Raw genomic sequence first — 19,945 nt, forward strand, 5'->3', positions numbered from 1 at the left:
ATGCCACATCAATGTGGAATGCACTCCCAGCAGGTATAAAAGTAAGTGCATCTCTATATTCCTTCAAAACCGCTCTAAAATAACACCTCCTGGCAACTTTAACCCTTTACTAATACCCTCCTCCATTCACATCCCATCTCCCCGGATTGTAAATAACCTAATGTAAATAATCAAATGTATTTCTAATGTATATACTTGTTCTTATGCTATGTGAACTCACTATGTTCTCTGCTGGCTGTACATATCCTACTAAATAAGACCTACACTGTTTCAATGTCCACATTTCTCTGTTGATGCAATTGTTGATCCCACCCCCCGGATTGTAAATAATGTAAATAATTCAATGTATATACTATGATAATTAACTTGTGTGATGACTGTATTATGCTGATAGTATATATTTGTACCATGAATTGATTAACGTGGACCCCGACTTAAACAAGTTGAAAAACTTATTGGGGTGTTACCATTTAGTGGTCAATTGTACGGAATATGTACTGTACTGTGTAATCTACTAATAAAAGTTTCAATCAATCAATCAATCCCGAACATCCACCTTTACAGTCCCGCGTTTGTGACGGGCATGTTGAGTGAGTTCTTTTGTCCGCCTGCTGTGATGGACAATCCGCTACTCGCTCGTAACGCAATTGATGCTAATTAGCTTAGCATTGAGGAGCATTTCTCGTGTTTTTGCCAAGCTTTAACAATCCGCCCAACCTAGGTTCTGGTACCACAGATGCAAACTTAACACATTATTTTAGGCTTTACCTACCCGTCTGCCACCAGTGATCCAGGACTGGAGCCCTGAAAGTCCTCTTCGCCCACTCCAGGGTCTCCACGTCACAGCGCTCTCCCGCCAAGAATATGGACCTCAGCCTGGAAGGACATGCGTCTGTCAAGCATCACATCCAAGTCTACCATCAGAGTCAGGACGCTTACTTAGGCAGGGAGTATGCAGACGCGCTCTCGGCGTGGGGGTCCTGCTGGCGAATGGCTCGAATGGCGGTGGGCGCGGTGAACATGCCGGCCGCGCCGTGTTCGGACAGGACGCGGAAGAAGGCGCCGGGACCCGGAGTCCCTACGGGTTTACCCTGAAGACAGCGAGTCACAAAGTTAGTGTATTTTTCTTTTTCATTCCACCATCTTTCTGTTTCAGATCTACATTCAACCCCAGCTCTCCTTCCAGTGAGCCAACGGGAATACCGAACAGCTTCAACTGTCACTTCCATTCTCTCTCACAGTTGGCACCAGGATACCCGATTGGACATCTGGAGGTGAGTTTTTAAGTTGAACGGATGGATGAAACCGAACAACCTTTGTGGTCCATGTTGGCTAACCTCTAGCGTAGAAGTTAATGTTTAACTTCAGGCAGACGTGTCCGTACGACAAGCATCTTTTCTTGGAGTAGCAGCTTGAATAGTGCTTTGGCAATAGGTCTTAAAAAAAAAACAGCAGACTGTTCCTGTCAAATAGAGCAGTGGTCCCCAACCTTTTTGTAGTTGCGAACCGGTTAACGCTTAATAATTTGTCCCGCGGGGGGGCGGGGATTTAAAAAAAAAAAAATGTTTTTCTTTGTCATGAAAAAGGGAGGTTTTTTGGGTTGGTGCACTAATTGTAAGTGTATCCTGTGTTTTTTACATTGATTGAATAAAAAATAAAAATAAAAAAATGAATAAAAATAAAATTATAAAACATTCTGCTGCGGCCCGGTACCAATCGAGCCCGGTGGTTGGGGACCACTGAAATAGAGGATCTTTAACTAGTACTTTTGCAATATGTCTTTAAAAAATAGCAGGGCGCTCGGGTCAAAACGAGGATCTTTGACAAGTGCGCTCCTTTCAAATAGAGGATCTTTGACTAGTAATTTAGGAATATATTTTTAATTAGAAACAAAACAGTAGAGCACTCCTGTCAATTAGAGGATCTTTTACTAGTGTGCTCCAGTTAAATAGAAGATCTTTGAATAGAACATGAGCAATATGTATTTAAAAAAAAAAAAAAAAAGAGCAAAACGCTCCTGTCAAAAAGAGGATCTTTGACTCATGCTTTTGCAAACTGTCTTTAAAAAAAAAAAAAGGAACGTCCATTTCTTTTTTCTACCGCTTATCCCCTCCGGGTTAATAAATGATAAATGGGTTGTACTTGTATAGCGCTTTTCTACCTTCAAGGTACTCAAAGCGCTTTGACACTACTTCCACATTTACCCATTCACACACTGATGGAGGGAGCTGCCATGCAAGGCGCCAACCAGCACCCATCAGGAGCAAGGGTGAAGTGTCTTGCTCAGGACACAACGGACGTGACGAGGTTGGTACTAGGTGGGGATTGAACCGGGGACCCTCGGGTTGCGCACGGCCACTCTTCCACTGCGCCACGCCGTCCCAATAATGGGGGGGGGGGCGCTGGAGCCTATCTCAGCTACAATCAGGCAGAAGGCGGTGTACACCCTGTAAATGTCGTTCCTTTCAAATAGAAAATGTTTGACTAGTGCTTTTGCCATAGGTCTTAAAAAAACAAGAGAGTGCTCCTGTCAAATAGAGGCTCTTTGACTAGAGTTATTGCAATAGGTCTTAAAAAATACCAGCGTGCAACTGTCAACTAAAGTATCTTTGCCTAAAGCTTTTGCAAAAGTTCTTTGAAAAACAGCATTGTGCTCTTTTGAAATAGAGGATCTTTGACTAGTGCTGTTGCAATATGTCTTTAATTAGAAAAAAAAACAGCAGAGCACTCCTGTCAAATAGAGGATCTTTTACTAGTGTGTTCCTCTCAAATAGAAGATCTTTGACTGGTACTTGAGCAATATGTATATTTTTAAAAAGAGCAGAACGTTCCTGTGAAAAATTGGATATTTGACTGGTGCTTTTGCAATATGTCCTAAATAAAAACAGCATAGCGCTCCTGCTAAATACAGGATCTTTGACAAGTGTGCTCCAGTCAAATAGAAAATCTTAAACTCATGCTTTTGCATCAGTTAAAGGTTTTGAAAAAAAACAGTGAGCTCCTGTCAAGTGCTTTTGCAATAACAATTTAAAAAACAGCAGAGTGTACGTTAATGTGCGCTCAATTGCAGCGGCAACTACTGTATGTCCTTGGTATTCCATGCTGTCTGGATATAAAAAAATGTTTTATTAGCAACACTCCCTAAATGAATAATCAAAGCAACCAAACCAAAATTGAAGCTGTTTTGCAGCTCTCGCCTCAATCATTGAACAATCTTGTGAATTTGTATCTTGATCGTTGAATGTGACTATAAAACAGGGGAAATATTTTATTGAAATAAAACTTCTTTTTTTTAACATACTGCATCGATATGAAAAATTGTGCTACAATGAAATTATTTAAAATCATAATTATCATGTTTAACTACCTGTCATTAGTTAAGAACAAAGTGACTGGTGTAAAATAACACAAATGTCAACAATGTCAACAAAACAACAAAAATAACTTCCATTGAGGTGAGATATTGGTAAAAAAAAAATAAAGTTAATAGTAAGCGAAGTGGGCTTGCCTGAGTGAGCAGAAGAGATAGCGAGAGTCATTGCACCGTTTGCACTGACAGACTTGAAGAGACACTGCGGTCGCATAAATGCTGAGGAAAAGCGAGTAGTTTGCGAGAACCGAGAAACTGCCGCTTAAGTATCCATCCCATCACGCTGTTATTGATCCAATACCGATACCCACCTTGCTATTAATACTATCAATATTTAGATCAGTCCGCACACACTTAGATTTTGCAATTGGTCTTTCAAAAAAAAACAGCACAGCGCTCCTGTCACTTAGAGAATCTTTGACATATTGCTTCCGTTTATTAATATTATTATGTACAAAATAAGAATAATAGTAAGAGAAGGAAAAAGGAACTTGAACACAATCATTAACGTTAAAGGCCTACTGAAATGAGATTTTCTTATTTAAACGGGGATAGCAGGTCCATTCTATGTGTCATACTTGATCATTTCGCGATATTGCCATATTTTTGCTGAAAGGATTTAGTAGAGAACATCGACGATAGCATTCGCAACTTTTGGTCGCTAATAAAAAAGCCTTGCCTGTACCGGAAGTAGCAGACGATGTGCGCGTGACGTCACGGGTTGTGGAGCTCCTCACATCCTCACATTGTTTACAATCAAGGCCACCAGCAGCGAGAGCGATTCGGACCGAGAAAGCGACAATTTCCCCAATAATTTGAGCGAGGATGAAAGATTCGTGGATGGGGAAAGTTAGAGTGAAGGGCTAGAAAAAAAAAAAGACTGGGCAGTGGGAGCGATTCAGATGTTATTGGACACATTTACTAGGATAATTCTGGAAAATCCCTTATCTGCTTATTGTGTTACTAGTGTTGTAGTGAGATTATACTGTTGTACCTGAAAGTCAGAGGGGTGTGGCCAAGGGTGTGGTGACCGCCAGTGTCTCTGAGAGAAGCCACGCAGCTGCCTCTTTGACAGGTGCACGAGGAACGACGCATGCTCCGCTCATGTCTACTGTAAGAGCCGACTTTTTACCACAATTTTCTCACCGAAACCTGCCGTTTGACATGTGGTCGGGAACCATGTTCGCTTGACCGCTCTGTTCCATAGTAAAGCTTCACCTTCGGGAATGTAAACAAGGAAACACCGGCTGTGTTTGTGTTGCTAAAGGCAGCTGCTATACACCGCTTCCCACCTACATCTTTCTACTTTGACGTGACGTCTCCATTATTAATTGAACAAATCGCAAAAGATTCAGCAAAACAGATGTCCAGAATACTGTGTAATTATGCGATTAAAGCAGACTACTTATAGCTGGGATGAGGCTGGGAAAAAAAATGTCCGCTACAATTTGAGACGTCACGCGCATGCGTCATCATACTGACGTTTTCAACAGGACACTTCGCGCAAAATTTAAAATTGCAATTTGGTAAACTAAAAAGGCCGTATTGGCATGTGTTGCAATGTTAATATTTCATCATTGTTATATAAACTATCAGACTGCGTGGTCGGTAGTAGTGGCTTTCAGTAGGCCTTTAAAAGAGACACCCACCTCATAGAGGATGGTGGTGTTTCCATGGAGTAGAGGAGCATAGCAGATGTATGAGTGGCCCACCACCCAGCCCAAGTCTGACGCCGCCCACCAAACCTGCAACAAAAGTCAACATGAGATTTTGGAAAAATAGCACCAGCAAACATTTGGTGACAGAAGCAATGCTAGAACTCACCTCTCCAGGCCTCAGTCCATAAATATTGGACATGGTCCACTTGAGCATCACAGCGCACCCTCCTGTGTCTCTCACCACCCCCTGTGGGGCAGCAACTAACATATAGCAATGCATATCAAAGAAAAGCCTACCCGAAACACACCTTTGGGGTCCCGGTGGTGCCGGATGTGTAGAGGATGTAGAGAGGGTGGTTAGAGGCGACGGGAACACAGTCGTGAGGCCGAGCGACGGCCATTTCCACGTCCCAGTCCAGAGCTAAGTCCCCACTCATGGATACTCTCTCCTGTGAGGACAAATGTGTCTCAGTTTTTTTAATCTGCCGTGCAGTTTGAGCTGCACACACTCACCATGTTGTCTCTGCAGTAGATGAGCACTTTGGAGGGCCTGTAAGAGCTCAGCTCCAACGCTTTCTCCACCAGAGGGACGTAGGCCACGCGTCGGCCAGGCTCGATGCCAAACGAGGCAGTGATGATCATTTTAGGCTGGAAAAACACCAGTATTGATTAGGGCTGTCACGGTTAAAGCAGTAATAATGACTTATCACTAATTTCCATAGTGAACATGTGTCAGAAGTGGTCCGCATGTGAGAGAGCTGGTGTGTGACAAGACAAAAAACTTGTTTTGATCTCAGATAAATCACTATTGATAACCAGTAACTATGGACAATACGATTAATCATGATTAAATATTTAAATTTTTTGACAGCCCGAATAATATTGTTCGTTTGTCAAGCTGGAGAAGCAAAATCAGACACTATAATGCAGCGGTACCTCAGTTTTTCTACACCCTAATTTTTGTATGATTAGGTTTTGCGAGAACAATGTTTGCCAAATGTCTGGCCTGGTTTTGTTTACCGTCTACTAGAAATGCGCGAATAGGCAATTATATCATCCGCAACCGCATCACCAAGGTCGTCATCCACCTGCCGTCCACCCGAACCAACATTTTATCAGAACCGCAACCACCCGCCACCCGCCTGCTGAAATACATCAGAGGTCAGCCACCATCACCACTCACAGAGCTATTTAAACCCGTTTCACAGAGTAATGAAGACAATGGGAGCCGCTAACGTTCTCGCGAATATCCAATGGTGTTCATCCTGATGACAAGAATATGGGTGTGCTGTGAAGCCATTGCCTTTGAGAACTTCCACAACATGTACAAACCGATTGTTAGTCTGGCAACACGTTGTGTGCAGCTTCCGCAATCACACGTACAAGATTGAAAGGCATACTGGCTGATACAGAGTACACTGATGGTTGCGATATAAACAACTTTAACACTTACTAATTTGCGCCACGCTGTGAAGCCACACCAAACAAGATTGACAAACACATTTCGGGAGAACACTGATTGATTGATTGATACTTTTATTAGTAGATTGCACAGTACAGTACATATTCCGTACAATTGACCACTAAATGGTAACACCCGAATAAGTTTTTCAACTTGTTTAAGTCGGGGTCCACGTTAATCAATTCATGGTACAAATATATACTATCAACATAATACAGTCATCACACAAGTTAATCATCATAGTATGTACATTGAATTATTTACATCCTCACAGTAAGACAACATAAACGCAACACAACAAATACTCAGAATCCTTTGTATCCGGGACAGTACCTGAATATATTTTACACCCCCGGGCCCCCAACCCCGCCCACCTTACCAAAGCACGGGGGGTTGCTGCTAGCGGGGTGTATAAAATAGTCAGGGTTGTCATGGATACAAAGGATTCTGGGTATTTGCTGTGATGCGTTTATGTTGTGTTACTGGGAGGATGTTTTCCCGAAATGTGCTTGTCATTCTTGTTTGGTGTGGCTTCACAGCGTGGCGCATATTACTAAGAGTGTTAAAATTGTTTATATCACAACCATTAGTGTACTCTGTGTCACCCAGTATGCCTTGCAGTCGTGTGCGTGTTGCCGCGGAAGCCACACACAACATGTTGCTGGACTGACAAGCAGGTCGTACATGTTGTAGTAGGCGACAAAGCCAATGGCTTCATAGCACGCCCTAATACTTATTAACTGGGTGACTGCCGGCAGTCATTCTAGAGAATATTAGCGTCTTCTATTGTCTTCTTCGCTTTGTGACACGGGTTCTAAATGGCTCTTTGAATGGTAAAGGATACCAATCCCAGAACCATGTATATCAAATATTTCTGGATGGTTCAACCGCCACCTGCCCGAATCTAATTAAAATCTATTTTTTTGTCATGTCAACCACCCGACCCGCGGTTTATACGCGGACTCTGCGGATGAGACCGCAAACCGCGCATCTCTACCGTCTACCATTATAAGTACGGCCCAACATTGCACGCAACAAACTGGTCAATTTGCTTTGGTTTTGTACAAATTGTTTTTTGTCTGAACTTGGGGAAGAGATTATGAATACCAAGGTACCAAATTAGGGCAGCACGTTGGAGGAGGGGTTAGTGCATGTGTCTCACAATACGAAGGTCCTGAGTAGTCCTGGGTTCGATTCTGCGCTCCGGATCTTTCTGTGTTGAGTCTGCATGTTCTCCCCGTGACTGCATGGGTTCCCTACGGGTATTCCGGCTTCCTCCCACTTCCAAAGACATGCACCTGGGGATAGGTTGATTGGCAACACTAAATTGGCCCTAGTGTGTGAATGTTGTTTGTCTATCTGTGTTGACCCTGTAATGAGGTGCCGACTTGTCCATGGTGTACCCGGCCTTCCGCCCGAATACAGCTGAGATAAGCTCCAGCACCTCCCGCCACCCCAAATGGGACAAGCGGTAGAAAATGGATGGATGGAGGTACCAAATTACTTCTTCCTGATACACACTGCCCCCTGCTAGACTAGGAGTTACAACATGTAATAAAGTTGTGATTTGCCCCTAAGTGTATATTGACAGGTATGACAATATAGTCTATATGCCAGACTTGCCTTTTTCCCCACTTTCAACTGTGAGTAACGTTTTTAATCAAAACATGTTGACAAAATGTGTCTTTAAAATTTGCCTATTTGTTGTTCACCAGCTTTCCCACTAGGTGAACCCAAAACTGAATTGCGTAGTAGTGGTCTACTACAGTCAGTGGTTCTCAACCTTTTTTCAGTGATGTACCCCCTGTGAACATTTGTTTAATTCAAGTACCCCCTAATCAGAGCAAATCATTTTTGGTTGAAAAAAGGAGATAAAGAAACAAAATACAGCACTATGTCATCAGTTTCTGATTTATTAAATTGTATAACAGTGCAAAATATTGCTCATTCGTAGTGGTCTTCCTTGAACTATTTGGAAAAAAAGATATAAAAAATAACTAAAAACGTGTTAAAAAATAAACAAGTGATTCAATTATAAATAAAGATTTTTACACATAGAATCATCAACTTAAAGTGTCTTCTTTCGAAACATTTCTTCACAAAAAAAGAAAACTTGGAACATGGCCACAAATAATCTAGCTGTCAACACTGAATATTGTATTGTTGTATTTTTTTTTTACAGTTTTTTTTACTTATATTCAGATTTTGTCGAAGTATTATTCAATAACTATATTTATAAAGGATTTTTGAATTGTTGCTATTTTTTAAATATTTGTATATAAATATATATATGTATATATAAAAATAACTAAAAACTTGTTAAAAAATAAAAAAGTGGTTCAATTATAAATAAGGATTTCTACACATAGAAGTAATCATCAACTTAAAGTGCCCTCTTTGGGGATTGTGATAAAGAGCCATCTGGATTCATGAACTTTATTCTAAACATTTCTTCACAAAAAAATAAATCTTTAACATCAATATTTATGGAACATGTCCACAAAAAAATCTAGCTGTCAACACTGAATATTGCTTTATTGCATTTCTTTTCACAATATATGAACTTACATTCATATTTTGTTGTATTATTCAATAAATATATTTATTAAGGATTTTTGAATTGTTTCTATTTTTAAAATAATTTTAAAAAATGTCACGTACCCCTTGGCACACCTTCAAGTACCCCCATTTGAGAACCACTGGCCTACTAAAATGTATTTTGTTAGAAAAAAAACATTGACGCTCGCTCACCTTGGCATGATTGATGCGCACGGAAAGCTCTTTGGACGCGAAGCCGCCAAAGATGAGGCTGTGCGGGGCGCCGATGCGGGCGCATGCCAACATGGCAAACATGGCCTGCGGAACCATGGGCATGTAGATGACCACCAGGTCGCCTTTACTCACGCCGTTTTTTATCAGGACGCCGGCTAGCCGCGACACCTGAAACAAAAAACAGATAAAGATGTTTTTATGGAATAGAGTAAGTAGACTAACGGTTTTAACCTGCTTTTGTAGTTCTCTGTAAGTGATGATCTGTTTAGTTCCCGTCACAGGACTGTCGTAAATAATGGCCGCCTGAGCGCCGCGACCTCCTTCGACATGGCGGTCCACGGCGTTGTAGCACATGTTCAGCTTGCCGCCCATAAACCTGACAGGAAAACACAACAAATTTAGGAGTTTTCTGCGATGAGATGGCGACTTGTCCAGGGTGTACACCGCCTTCTGCCCGATTGTAGCTGAGATAGGCGTCAGCGCCCCTCGCGACCCCAAAAAGGGAATAAGCGGTAGAAAATGGATGGATTTAGGAGTTTTTGCTAAAAACAACAGCAACGGTATATCTTAATTGGAGGTGAGGTGGCTTGAGAAAAATGAAGAAAACCGTCATTTCTGACGTGTTCAGCTAATTTCAGATCAAAGTAACCGATTTTAAGTTCTAATAAAATGCACGTACAAACCCCGTTTCCATATGAGTTGGGAAATTGTGTTGGATATAAATATAAACGGAAAAAAATAATTTACAAATCTTTTTCAACCCATATTCAATTGAATGCACTACAAAGACAAGATATTTGATGTTCAAACTCATAAACTTTATTTTTTCTTGCAAATAATAATTAACTGCCAAAGTAGTTGGGAAAGGGCATGTTCACCACTGTGTTACATCACCTTTTCTTTTAACAACACTCAATAAACGTTTGGAAACTGAGGAAACTAATTGTTGAAGCTTTGAAAGTGGAATTCTTTCCCATTCTTGTTTTATGTGGAGCTTCAGTCGTTCAACAGTCCGGGGTCTCCGCTGTCGTATTTTACGCTTCCTAATGCTCCACAAATTTTTGATGGGAGAGAGGTCTGGACTGCAGGCAGGCCAGGAAAGTACCCGCACTCTTTTTTTACGAAGTCACGCTGTTGTAATACTTGTCTTGCTGAAATAAGCAGGGTCATCCATGATAACGTTGCTTGGATGACAACATATGTTGCTCCAAAACCTGTATGTACCTTTCAGCATTAATGGTGCCTTCACAGATGTGTAAGTTACCCATGCCTTGGGCACTAATACACCCCCATACCATCACACATGCTGGCTTTTAAACTTTGCGCCTATAACAATCCGAATGGTTATTTTCCTCTTTGTTCTGGAGGACACCACGTCCTCTGTTTCCAAATATAATTTGAAATCTGGACTCGTCAGACCACAAAACACCTTTCCACTTTGCATCAGTCTATCTTAGGTGAGCTCGGGCCCTACCAAGTCGGCGGCGTTTCAGGATATTGTTGATAAATCGGTTTGGCTTGCATAGTAGAGTTTTAACTTGCACTTACAAATGTAGCGACCAACTGTAGTTACTGACAGTGGTTTTATGAAGTGTTCCTGAGCCCATGTGGTGATATCCTTTACACACCGATGTCGGTTTTTGATGCAGTACCGCCTGAGGGATCAAAAGTCTGTAATATCATCGCTTACGTGCAGTGATTTCTCCAGATTCTCTGAACTTTTTGATTATTTTACGGACCGTAGATGGTAAAATCCCTAAATTCTTTGCAATAGCTCATTGAGAAATGTTGTTCTAAAACTGTTCGACAATTTGCTCACAAATTGGTTACCCTCGCCCCATCCTTGTTTGTGACTTACTTAGCATTTCATGGAAGCTGCTTTTATACCCAATCATGGCATTCACCTGTTCCCAATTAGCCTGCACACCTGTGGGATGTTCCATATAAGTGTTTGATGAGCATTCCTAAACTTTAGCAGTATTTATTGCCACCTTTCCCAACTTCTTTGTCACGTGTTGCTGGCATCAAATTCTAAAGTTAATGATTATTTGCAAAAAAAAATATGTTTATCATTTTGAACATCAAATATGTTGTCTTTGTAGCATATTCAACTGAATATGGGTTGAAAATGAATGAATCAATCAATGTTATATAGCCCTAAATCGCTAGTGTCTCAAAGGGCTGCACAAACCACAACAAATCATTGTATTCTGTTCATATTTACATCCAACACAATTTCCCAAATCATATGGAAACGGGGTTTGTAAATGGATTCTGGAAAAAACACCATACATAACATATGTACCGGAAAAAAATCTATTTTTCCTGGGAGTACATAAGGTTCTTACAGTATTAGTTCTCTAAGGGGACATTTTGAAACCCATTACTTTACATTCCACGACAAGACTTTGTACTACAAGTCAGATGTATTACATTTAAAGAGCACGGACAGGCTTTCGTTTTTAGACAAATAAATAAATGGGTTGTACTTGTATAGCGCTTTTCTACCTTCAAGGTACTCAAAGCGCTTTGACACTACTTCCACATTTACCCATTCACACACACATTCACACACTGATGGAGGGAGCTGCCATGCAAGGCGCCAACCAGCACCCATCAGGAGCAAGGGTGAAGTGTCTTGCTCAGGACACAACGGACGTGACGAGGTTGGTTCTAGGTGGGATTTGAACCAGGGACCCTCGGGTTGCGCACGGCCACTCTCCCACTGCGCCACGCCGTCCCTGACCAGTAATAATAACCAATAGCTAAAGCTAGCTGCTTGGAATGCTAGCTGCAAACAAGCTAATCTGTTCTTTTAGAGGTAAACACTAATAAAAGTAATGTTTTATTCTCTTTACCAATGTTATTACTGCCCCACACACAAGTGGGATGCATGTGTTATTGTTTACTCACACGTTTGTTGACTTTCCAACTTACCATATTTCCTTGAATTTCCGCAGGGCATATAGTATGTGCCTGCCTTGAATTACTGCCAGGTGAAACTCGCTTCGCAAAATAATTAGCGCATGCTTAGTATTACCGCCTGGTCAAACTTGTGACACTTCCCCTGTCATCATTTTTAAAATGGAGGAGGCTGATTTCAATACCGGTAATTTGAAATCGCTTAAAGCGAAGAAGAGCTATTCAGTTGGATTTAAGGTCCAAGCTTACATCACACTAAAATGTTTACTGCATTACGTTGGTAAGTGCCGGAGTGAGAAGAGGTTTTAAAATAATTAGCGCATGCTTACTTTTACCACATGCCTTTGGTGAGCGCAGGAGTGAGAAGAGGTTTTAAATTAAATAGCGCCCCGGCGGCAATTCAAGGAAATACAGTATGTGTTTTTGAATATTAGCCAAACAAAAATGGCGACCGGAAGTGACTCTTTATTATTTTTTTGTAGCCCTTAAATACCAATATTCATTTACAACCATCGTGTGATATTTGAAGATGACGTGTTTCCAAATAAGCTATTATGTCAATAATATTTTATCAATGTTTACTCACACGTGTTATCCTTGGTGTATTTATTTCTCAAACAACGATGGCGACCGGAAGTGACTGTTTGTTTATTAGTTTTTGCATGATGTTTGTTTATTCGGCAAATGTTTCCAAATGAGAAATTATGTCAATATTATTTTAACGAAGAGAACAACAAAATGATCCAAAACAGATTTGCATTTGGATAAGTATACATTTAAAACGGCAAAATTTCAAGTGAAACTGCGAATGTAGTTCGGTCGTTAAAAAAACAAAACAGGGAATGTATTTTAAACATGCACACAATATAAAGTTTTTGTTAAAAGAACTAAAAAAAAAACAATTGATGACTTATTACCAAGCAGATAAACAACGTGTTGTGTTGTTTTGGACAGTGGTGCGTTTAGGTCACACTTCCTCGGGTCGTATTTCTCACTACCCACTCGAACCTACCACTTTGGGAACACGGGGTCCTCCACATGCAAAGTTTTGCTCCACGGTTCGAACCAGCGAATGTCCTGGCCCACTTCGGCCCAGTACTGAGCGGGTTGGTCCCGGGCGGAGGCGAAGGCTCGGTGGTAGTCCGCCTGGCGTGCATCGTCCACGCAGCCGCGCCACGCTGCTGCAGCCGCCGTCCCTTTCTCGCCATGTTGTCGTCGTGCACGAACATTCCACAGTTGCCGACCAGAAGTGCTCCTGGAGAGGACTCGTTGGATTTGCATGTGCATCGCTATTGCAAAACTTTCTCCGAGTTTTCTGCGACTTCCGGTGACGTCAGGGTACACCTAGGAGAGAGGGCGCATCTTAGGAATGTGAACTATGTACCGCACGTGACCTTTACACTTAACACTCGTAAAAGCTTCCAATGAAGACACGTTTAGACATTTAAAAGTACTTTACAGAAGAAACTGTATCCTTATTATTATTTTTGATTGATTGATATATTTTTATTTCAAATATGCAAAAAAAAAAACAAGAGCAAGCATGATCCAATACAGTGCTATAGCGTTAGAAGCCATTATAACAAAATGAAAACAATGGAGAATAAAAAAAAAAACGAAAACAAATGAGCATTGGACGTTCTCTTTTTTTTCTTACATATTTGAAAAGGAGTGAGAAGAAGTATACACTTATTTAATCCCACCCCTTTTCATTAAAGGCCTACTGAAAGCCACTACTACTGACCGCGCAGTCTGATAGTTTATATATCAATGATGAAATATTAACATTGCAACACATGCCAATACGGCCTTTTTAGTTTACTAAATTGTACATTTAAATTTCGCACGAAGTATCCTGTTGAAAACATCGCGGAATGATGACGCGTGCGTTTGACGTCACCGGCTGTAGTGGACATTTTTTTCCAGCCCGATCCAAGCTATAAGTAGTTTGCTATAAGTAAATAGTTTGCTATAAGCGCATAATTACACAGTATTTTGGACATCTGTGTTGCTGAGTCTTTTGCATTTTTTTTAATAATTAATGGAGAAGTCAAAGTAGAAAGATGGAGGTGGAAAGCCTTTAGCCTTTAGCCACAAAGCACAGCCGGTGTTTCCTTGTTTAAAATTCCCGAAGGTGAAGCTTTACTATGGAACAGAGCGGTCAAGCGAACATGGTTCTCTACCACATGTCAACCGGCAGGTTTCAGTGCGAAAAGTGTGGTAATAGGTCGGCTCTTACCGTAGACATGAGCGGAGCTTGCGTCGTTCCTCGTGCACCTGTCAATTTCCCGGGAGTTTCGTCTTGAAAACGTTGTGTAATGATGACATGTACGCAAGACGTCACGGGTTTTAAGGAAATATGAGCGCTGCACACACACACACAGCTAAAAGTCGTCTGCTTTAACGGCATAATTACACAGTATTTTGGACATCTGTGTTGCTGAATCTTTTGCAATTTGTTCAACTAATAATGGAGAAGTCACAGTAGAAAGATGGAGTTGGGAAGCTTTAGCCTTTAGCCACACAAACACACGGTGATTCCTGGAGGTGAAACTTTCCTATGGATCAGAGCGCGGTCAAGCGAACATGGATCCCTACCGAATGTCAACCAGCAGGTTTCGGTGAGAAAATTGTGGTTAAAAAGTCAGTTCTTACCTTAGAAAAGCTGAGCTTGTGCCGTCCATAGCTGCCGTCGACTCCCTTGAGACACTGCGTGTCAAGACACCCGTGGAGACGCCCTTCCGACTATCAGGTACTATTTAACTAATTAAAACACTAGCAACACAATAGAAAGATAAAGGATTACCCAGAATTATCCTAGTAAATGTCTCTAAAAACATCGGAATCCATCCCAATGCTATCGCGTTTTTTTTTCTCGTTTTTTTATTCTAGTCCGTCGCTATCAATATCCTCAAACATGAATCTTTCATCCTCGCCCAAATTAATGGGGAAATTGTCGTTTTCTCGGTTCGAAGAGCACTTTTTGTTGGAGGCTCCCATTAAAAATAATGTGAATATGTGAGGAGCCCCCACACGTGTGACGTCATCGTCTGTGACTTCCGGTAGAGGCAGGGCTTTTCTCTTAACACCGAAAGTTGCGGACTTTATCGTGGATGTTCTCTACTAAATCCTTTCAGCAAAAATATGGCAATATGGCGAAATGATCAAGTATGACACATAGAATGGACCTGCTATCCCCGTTTAAATAAGAAAATCTCAGTTCAGTAGGCCTTTAAATCATAAATTACTCTAATCTAGAGCTACCTGTTCACACTATGTACAAACTAAATGAACTTGTATACACACAAATGATAAATATATAGATATATATGCACACGACACACTTACATAATCTTTGTTTTAACAATAATACCTTGCCAATGGACAACAAATCTCCAAAAGTGCTGCAAAATCCTGTGTCTATGTCCACCTTAGCTCACTTTGCCACTAATGAACGTGCCCTTTTTTCAGGGGACAAAAAAGAAGGCGTCCCTTCAAACGTGTGTGTGCGTGTGTGTGTGTGTGTTTGTGTGTGTGTGTGTGTGTGTGTGTGTGTGTGCGCGTGTGCGTGCAAACGACAAAAAACAGTAGAACCAATTAGGCAGTTTGCCGAGAGTGATCTTGTTTGTTTTCACAAAACATTTGCATATGTTTATCGGCGCTCCAAGCTGCTGCATTTCCTTAGCAGCCTGGACGTGTCACGAGGCATACTCTTGAGATCTTCAATGGCCTAAAAGTGCGTCCAAGAGTCGTTTTGCGCAATCTGCTGGCAGGGTGCTGTGTCACGACCACGCTGGCACTAAACGGGCTGAGGGTGCAGACTAATTGTTGCCTTCGGAGGCCCATCAGACCTTAACCCAAAGTCCAGAGGAGGCTCATTACGCTGCCGCCTCCGTCTAGCCGTCCCTGCTGATTGCACAGACCTTTTCAGGCGGTAAAACAGCTTTATGCTATGAATTTTCCCGCATAGGGGCTAAAAGTGCTCGTCGTTTTTTACCTGGATGGGTAAATGTGCTGAGTTTATAAGGAAATAGTCGTCCACTTTATAGAAAACAAATCTTGCATGACTGCAATGTTTCTTTTTCTAGGCCTCTTAAATAGAAAATACATCCCACCCCTTTCCTGGCTTGACGTTGAGAGTGTCCCACACTAATCCCACTCTCTGACTCTGTAGCTCCGCCCCCACGGATTGCTGGCCTAATCTTTGGCTAAACCCGCATGTGAAGTTCACATCTGCTTGCGGCTGTGCGAGGCCATCATGTCGATAATAGAATAAGTCTCTGGGAAGACTCCGGAAAAGTGCAAAACTCGATTATTTCCCAGTAGTGGCGAGGAATTTACATTCGGCGGCACATGCTGCAATACCACACCCGATCCAGCAGAGGGAGATATGGTGAAAAAAGTCTGTTATTTTTAGTAGGGGGTTGAAAAAAATCCCTATTTATACTTTTCAACATTCACCATCCTTTTCAAATCTTAAGTGGGCAGAAATAATGATAATGATGATTTATCAATCAAAGGCATGTGCTGCAATACCACCCCTGATCCAACAGACGGAGCTGTGGTGAAACATAGTGTGTTTTAATCAAAACAACATATTTCTACACTAGTGCTTTTCAACTTTGACCATCCTTTTGAAGTCTTAAGTAGACACTTACACCGATAGTGATGATTGGATATTAGGAGCAAGCGCTGCAATGCCACTCCTCTTCCGCTACTCTGCGGGGTGGTATAGCTCGTTTGGTATACCGTCCTTGCCAGCAACTTGAGGGTTGCAGGTTCGATCCCCACTTCCGCCATCCTAGTCTCTGCCGTTGTGTCCTTGGGCAAGACACTTTACGCACCTGCTCCCAGTGCCACCCACACTTGTTTAAATGTAAAAATGAGATATTGGGTTTCACTATGTAAAGCGCTTTGAGTCACTAGAGAAAAAGCGCTATATAAATATAATTCACTTCACTTCCAGCATGTGTGCCGTGGTGAAAAGTCTCTTTTAACTTAAAAAAAAAAATACATATTTATGTAATACAACTTTGATCATTATTTTTAAGTCTATGTGGACATATAAAAACAGATACTGATGTTTTGATATTTGAAGGCAAATGCTGTAATACCACCCCTAATTCCAGCAGAGGGAGCTGTGGTGAAAAAGGCTGTTTATTTTTTTTCGCAAGGGGGGGAGCTGTGGTGAGAAAAGGCTGTTTTTATTTTTGTGCTTTTTAATCACTAGTAATTTAACTTTGATCATTATTTTTTCAGTCTTAAGCGGACAAATAAAAGCAGATAGTTTTGATTTAATAATTGAAGGCACGTGCTGCAATACCAACACTAATCCACCAAAGGGAGCTCAGGTGAAAACATTCGATTTACCTTCTTTTCCTTAAAAAACGCCATATATAAACACGTGTACTTTAGACTGTCCTTTTCAAGTCTTAGGTGGAATAAAAAAGGACGATAATGATTTGATATTAGAAAAGATGCAATACCGCCCTCAACCCTCGCTGGGTTGAGGGAGGTAATTAAAAAAATTTAAAATGTAATTAAAAAACAAGTATTTACAAACCCCAAAACCAGTGAAGTTTGCACGTTGTGTAAGTCGTAAATAAAAGCAGAATACAATGATTTGCAAATATTAGCTCATTTGGAATTTGATGCCTGAAACATGTTTTTAAAATGCTGGCACAAAAGGCAAAAAAGACAAAGAAAGGTGAGGAACGCTCATCAAACACTTATTTGGAACATCCCACAGATGAACAGGCTAATTGGGAACAGGTGGGTGCCATGATTGGGTATAAAAGCAGCTTCCATGAAATGCTCAGTCATTCACAAACAAGGATGGGGCGAGGGTCACTACTTTGTGAAGAAATGCGTGACCAAATTGTTGAACAGTTTAAGAACAACATTTTTGCAAGGAATTTAGGGATTTCACCATATAAGGTCTGCAATATCATCAAAAAAGTTCAGAGAATCTGGAGAAATCACTGCACATAAGCGATGATATTACAGACCTAAGATCCCTCAGGCGGTACTGCATCAAAAAGCGACATCAGAGTGTAAAGGATATCACCACATGTGCTCAGGAACACTTCAGAAAGCCACTGTCAGTAACTAGAGTTTGGCACTACATTTGTAAGTTCAAGTTAAAACTCTTTTATGCAAAGCCAAAGCCATTTATCAACAACACCCAGAAACGCCGCCGGCTTCGCTGGGCCCGAGCTCATCTAAGATGGACTGACTCAAAGTGAAAAAGTGTTCCGTGGTCTGACACGTACACATTTCAAATTGTTTTTGGAAACTGTGGATGTCATGTCCTCCGGAACAAAGAGGAAAAGAATCATCCGGATTGTTATAGGTGGAAAGTTGAAAAGCCAGCATGTGTGATGGTATGGGGGTGTATTAGTGCCCAAGGCAGGGGTAACTTACACATCTGCGAAGGCACCATTAATGCTGAAAGGTACGGCGTGGCAAAGTTGGGCGAGTGGCCGTGCCAGCAATCTGAGGGTAACTGGTTCAATCCCCAACTTCTACTATCCTAGTCACGTCCGTTGTGTCCTTGTGCAAGACACTTCACCTTTGCTCCTGATGGGTCTTGGTTAGTGCCTTGCATGGCAGCTCCCACCATCAGTGTGTGAATGGGTGAATGTGGAAATAGTGCTCTGAGTTCCTTAAAAAGGTAGAAAAGCGCTATACAAGTATTGTGACGCGTTGGGCGCATGGTGATGCGGGTTTCGTTCTCCCAGGGATGCAGACGGACTTTGGACACAGCATGTAGGAAGTGATTTATTTAAAGGGGAACATTATCAGCAGACCTATGTAAGCGTCAATATATACCTTGATGGTGCAGAAAAAAGACCATATATTTTTTTAACCGATTTCCGAACTCTAAATGGGTGAATTTTGGCGAATTAAACCCCTTTCTGTTTATCACTCATGTGGTGATGACATCAGAACGTGACGTCTCCGAGGTAATACAGACGCCATTTTCATTTTCAACACATTACAAACACCGGGTCTCAGCTCTGTTATTTTCTATTTTTTCGACAATTTTTTGGAACTTTGGAGACATCATGCCTCGTTGGTGTGTTGTCGGAGGGTGTAACAACACTAACAGGGAGGGATTCAAGTTGCACCACTGGCACAAAGATGCGAAAGTGTCTGCCGCCAGACCCCCATTGAATGTGCCGGAGTGTCTCCACATTTTACATGGCACAGAGATGTATGGATAACCTGCAGATGCATTTGCAACGATAAAGTCAACTAAATCACAAAGGTGATTTTTGTTGATGTTGACTTATGTGCTAATCAGACATATTTGGTCGCGGCGTGACTGCCAGCTAATCGATGCTAACATGCTATGCTAATCGATGCTAACATGCTATTTACCGGCGGTGCTAAACCAGACATGGCACAGAGATGTATGGATAACCTGCAGATGCATTTGCAACCATAAAGTCAACTAAATCACAAAGGTGAGTTTTGTTGATGTTGATTGCCAGCTAATCGATGCTAACATGCTATGCTAATCGATGCTAACATGCTATTTACCGGCAGTGCTAAAGCAGACATGGCACAGAGATGTATGGATAACCTGCAGATGCATTTGCAACTATATCACGTTTCCTTCCACCCACATTTAATGCGAAAAAAACACTTATCAATCGACAGATTTAAGTTGCTCAAGTGTCAAAAGATGCGAAAGTCCTGATCGTTTGGTCCGCACATTTTACCGGCGATGCTAACGCAGCTATTCGGCCATGCTAT

At 41.5% G+C, this 19,945-nt stretch overlaps 2 protein-coding genes across 3 annotated transcripts in view; one reads left to right on the forward strand and one right to left on the reverse strand.

Moving 5' to 3' along the window:
* Positions 1-15,680, reverse strand: part of acss3 (acyl-CoA synthetase short chain family member 3) — a 38,175-nt gene extending 22,495 nt beyond the window's left edge. The window contains exons 1-10 of one of the 2 annotated variants that reach the window (XM_061912025.1): positions 15,558-15,680; positions 13,197-13,528; positions 9,494-9,638; positions 9,242-9,430; positions 5,542-5,676; positions 5,337-5,477; positions 5,195-5,275; positions 5,020-5,115; positions 940-1,091; positions 773-876 (exon numbers count right to left, since the gene is read on the reverse strand). In XM_061912025.1, the coding sequence (XP_061768009.1) occupies positions 773-876; positions 940-1,091; positions 5,020-5,115; positions 5,195-5,275; positions 5,337-5,477; positions 5,542-5,676; positions 9,242-9,430; positions 9,494-9,638; positions 13,197-13,471 (1,318 nt within the window). In that variant the 5' untranslated portion in view covers positions 13,472-13,528; positions 15,558-15,680. Of the gene's footprint in view, positions 1-772; positions 877-939; positions 1,092-5,019; positions 5,116-5,194; positions 5,276-5,336; positions 5,478-5,541; positions 5,677-9,241; positions 9,431-9,493; positions 9,639-13,196; positions 13,529-14,839; positions 15,015-15,557 lie in introns of those variants that run through there. The other variant, XM_061912024.1, reaches the window with a different exon arrangement.
* Positions 1,256-19,945, forward strand: part of lin7a (lin-7 homolog A (C. elegans)) — a 71,539-nt gene continuing 52,849 nt past the window's right edge. Inside the window, exon 1 of the mRNA XM_061912026.1 lies at positions 1,256-1,274. The gene's annotated coding sequence lies outside the window, so the exon portion shown is untranslated. The remainder of the gene's footprint in view (positions 1,275-19,945) is intronic.

This window comes from Nerophis ophidion, linkage group LG10 (genome assembly GCF_033978795.1).
Source record: "Nerophis ophidion isolate RoL-2023_Sa linkage group LG10, RoL_Noph_v1.0, whole genome shotgun sequence".
NCBI classification, from domain to species: domain Eukaryota; kingdom Metazoa; phylum Chordata; class Actinopteri; order Syngnathiformes; family Syngnathidae; genus Nerophis; species Nerophis ophidion.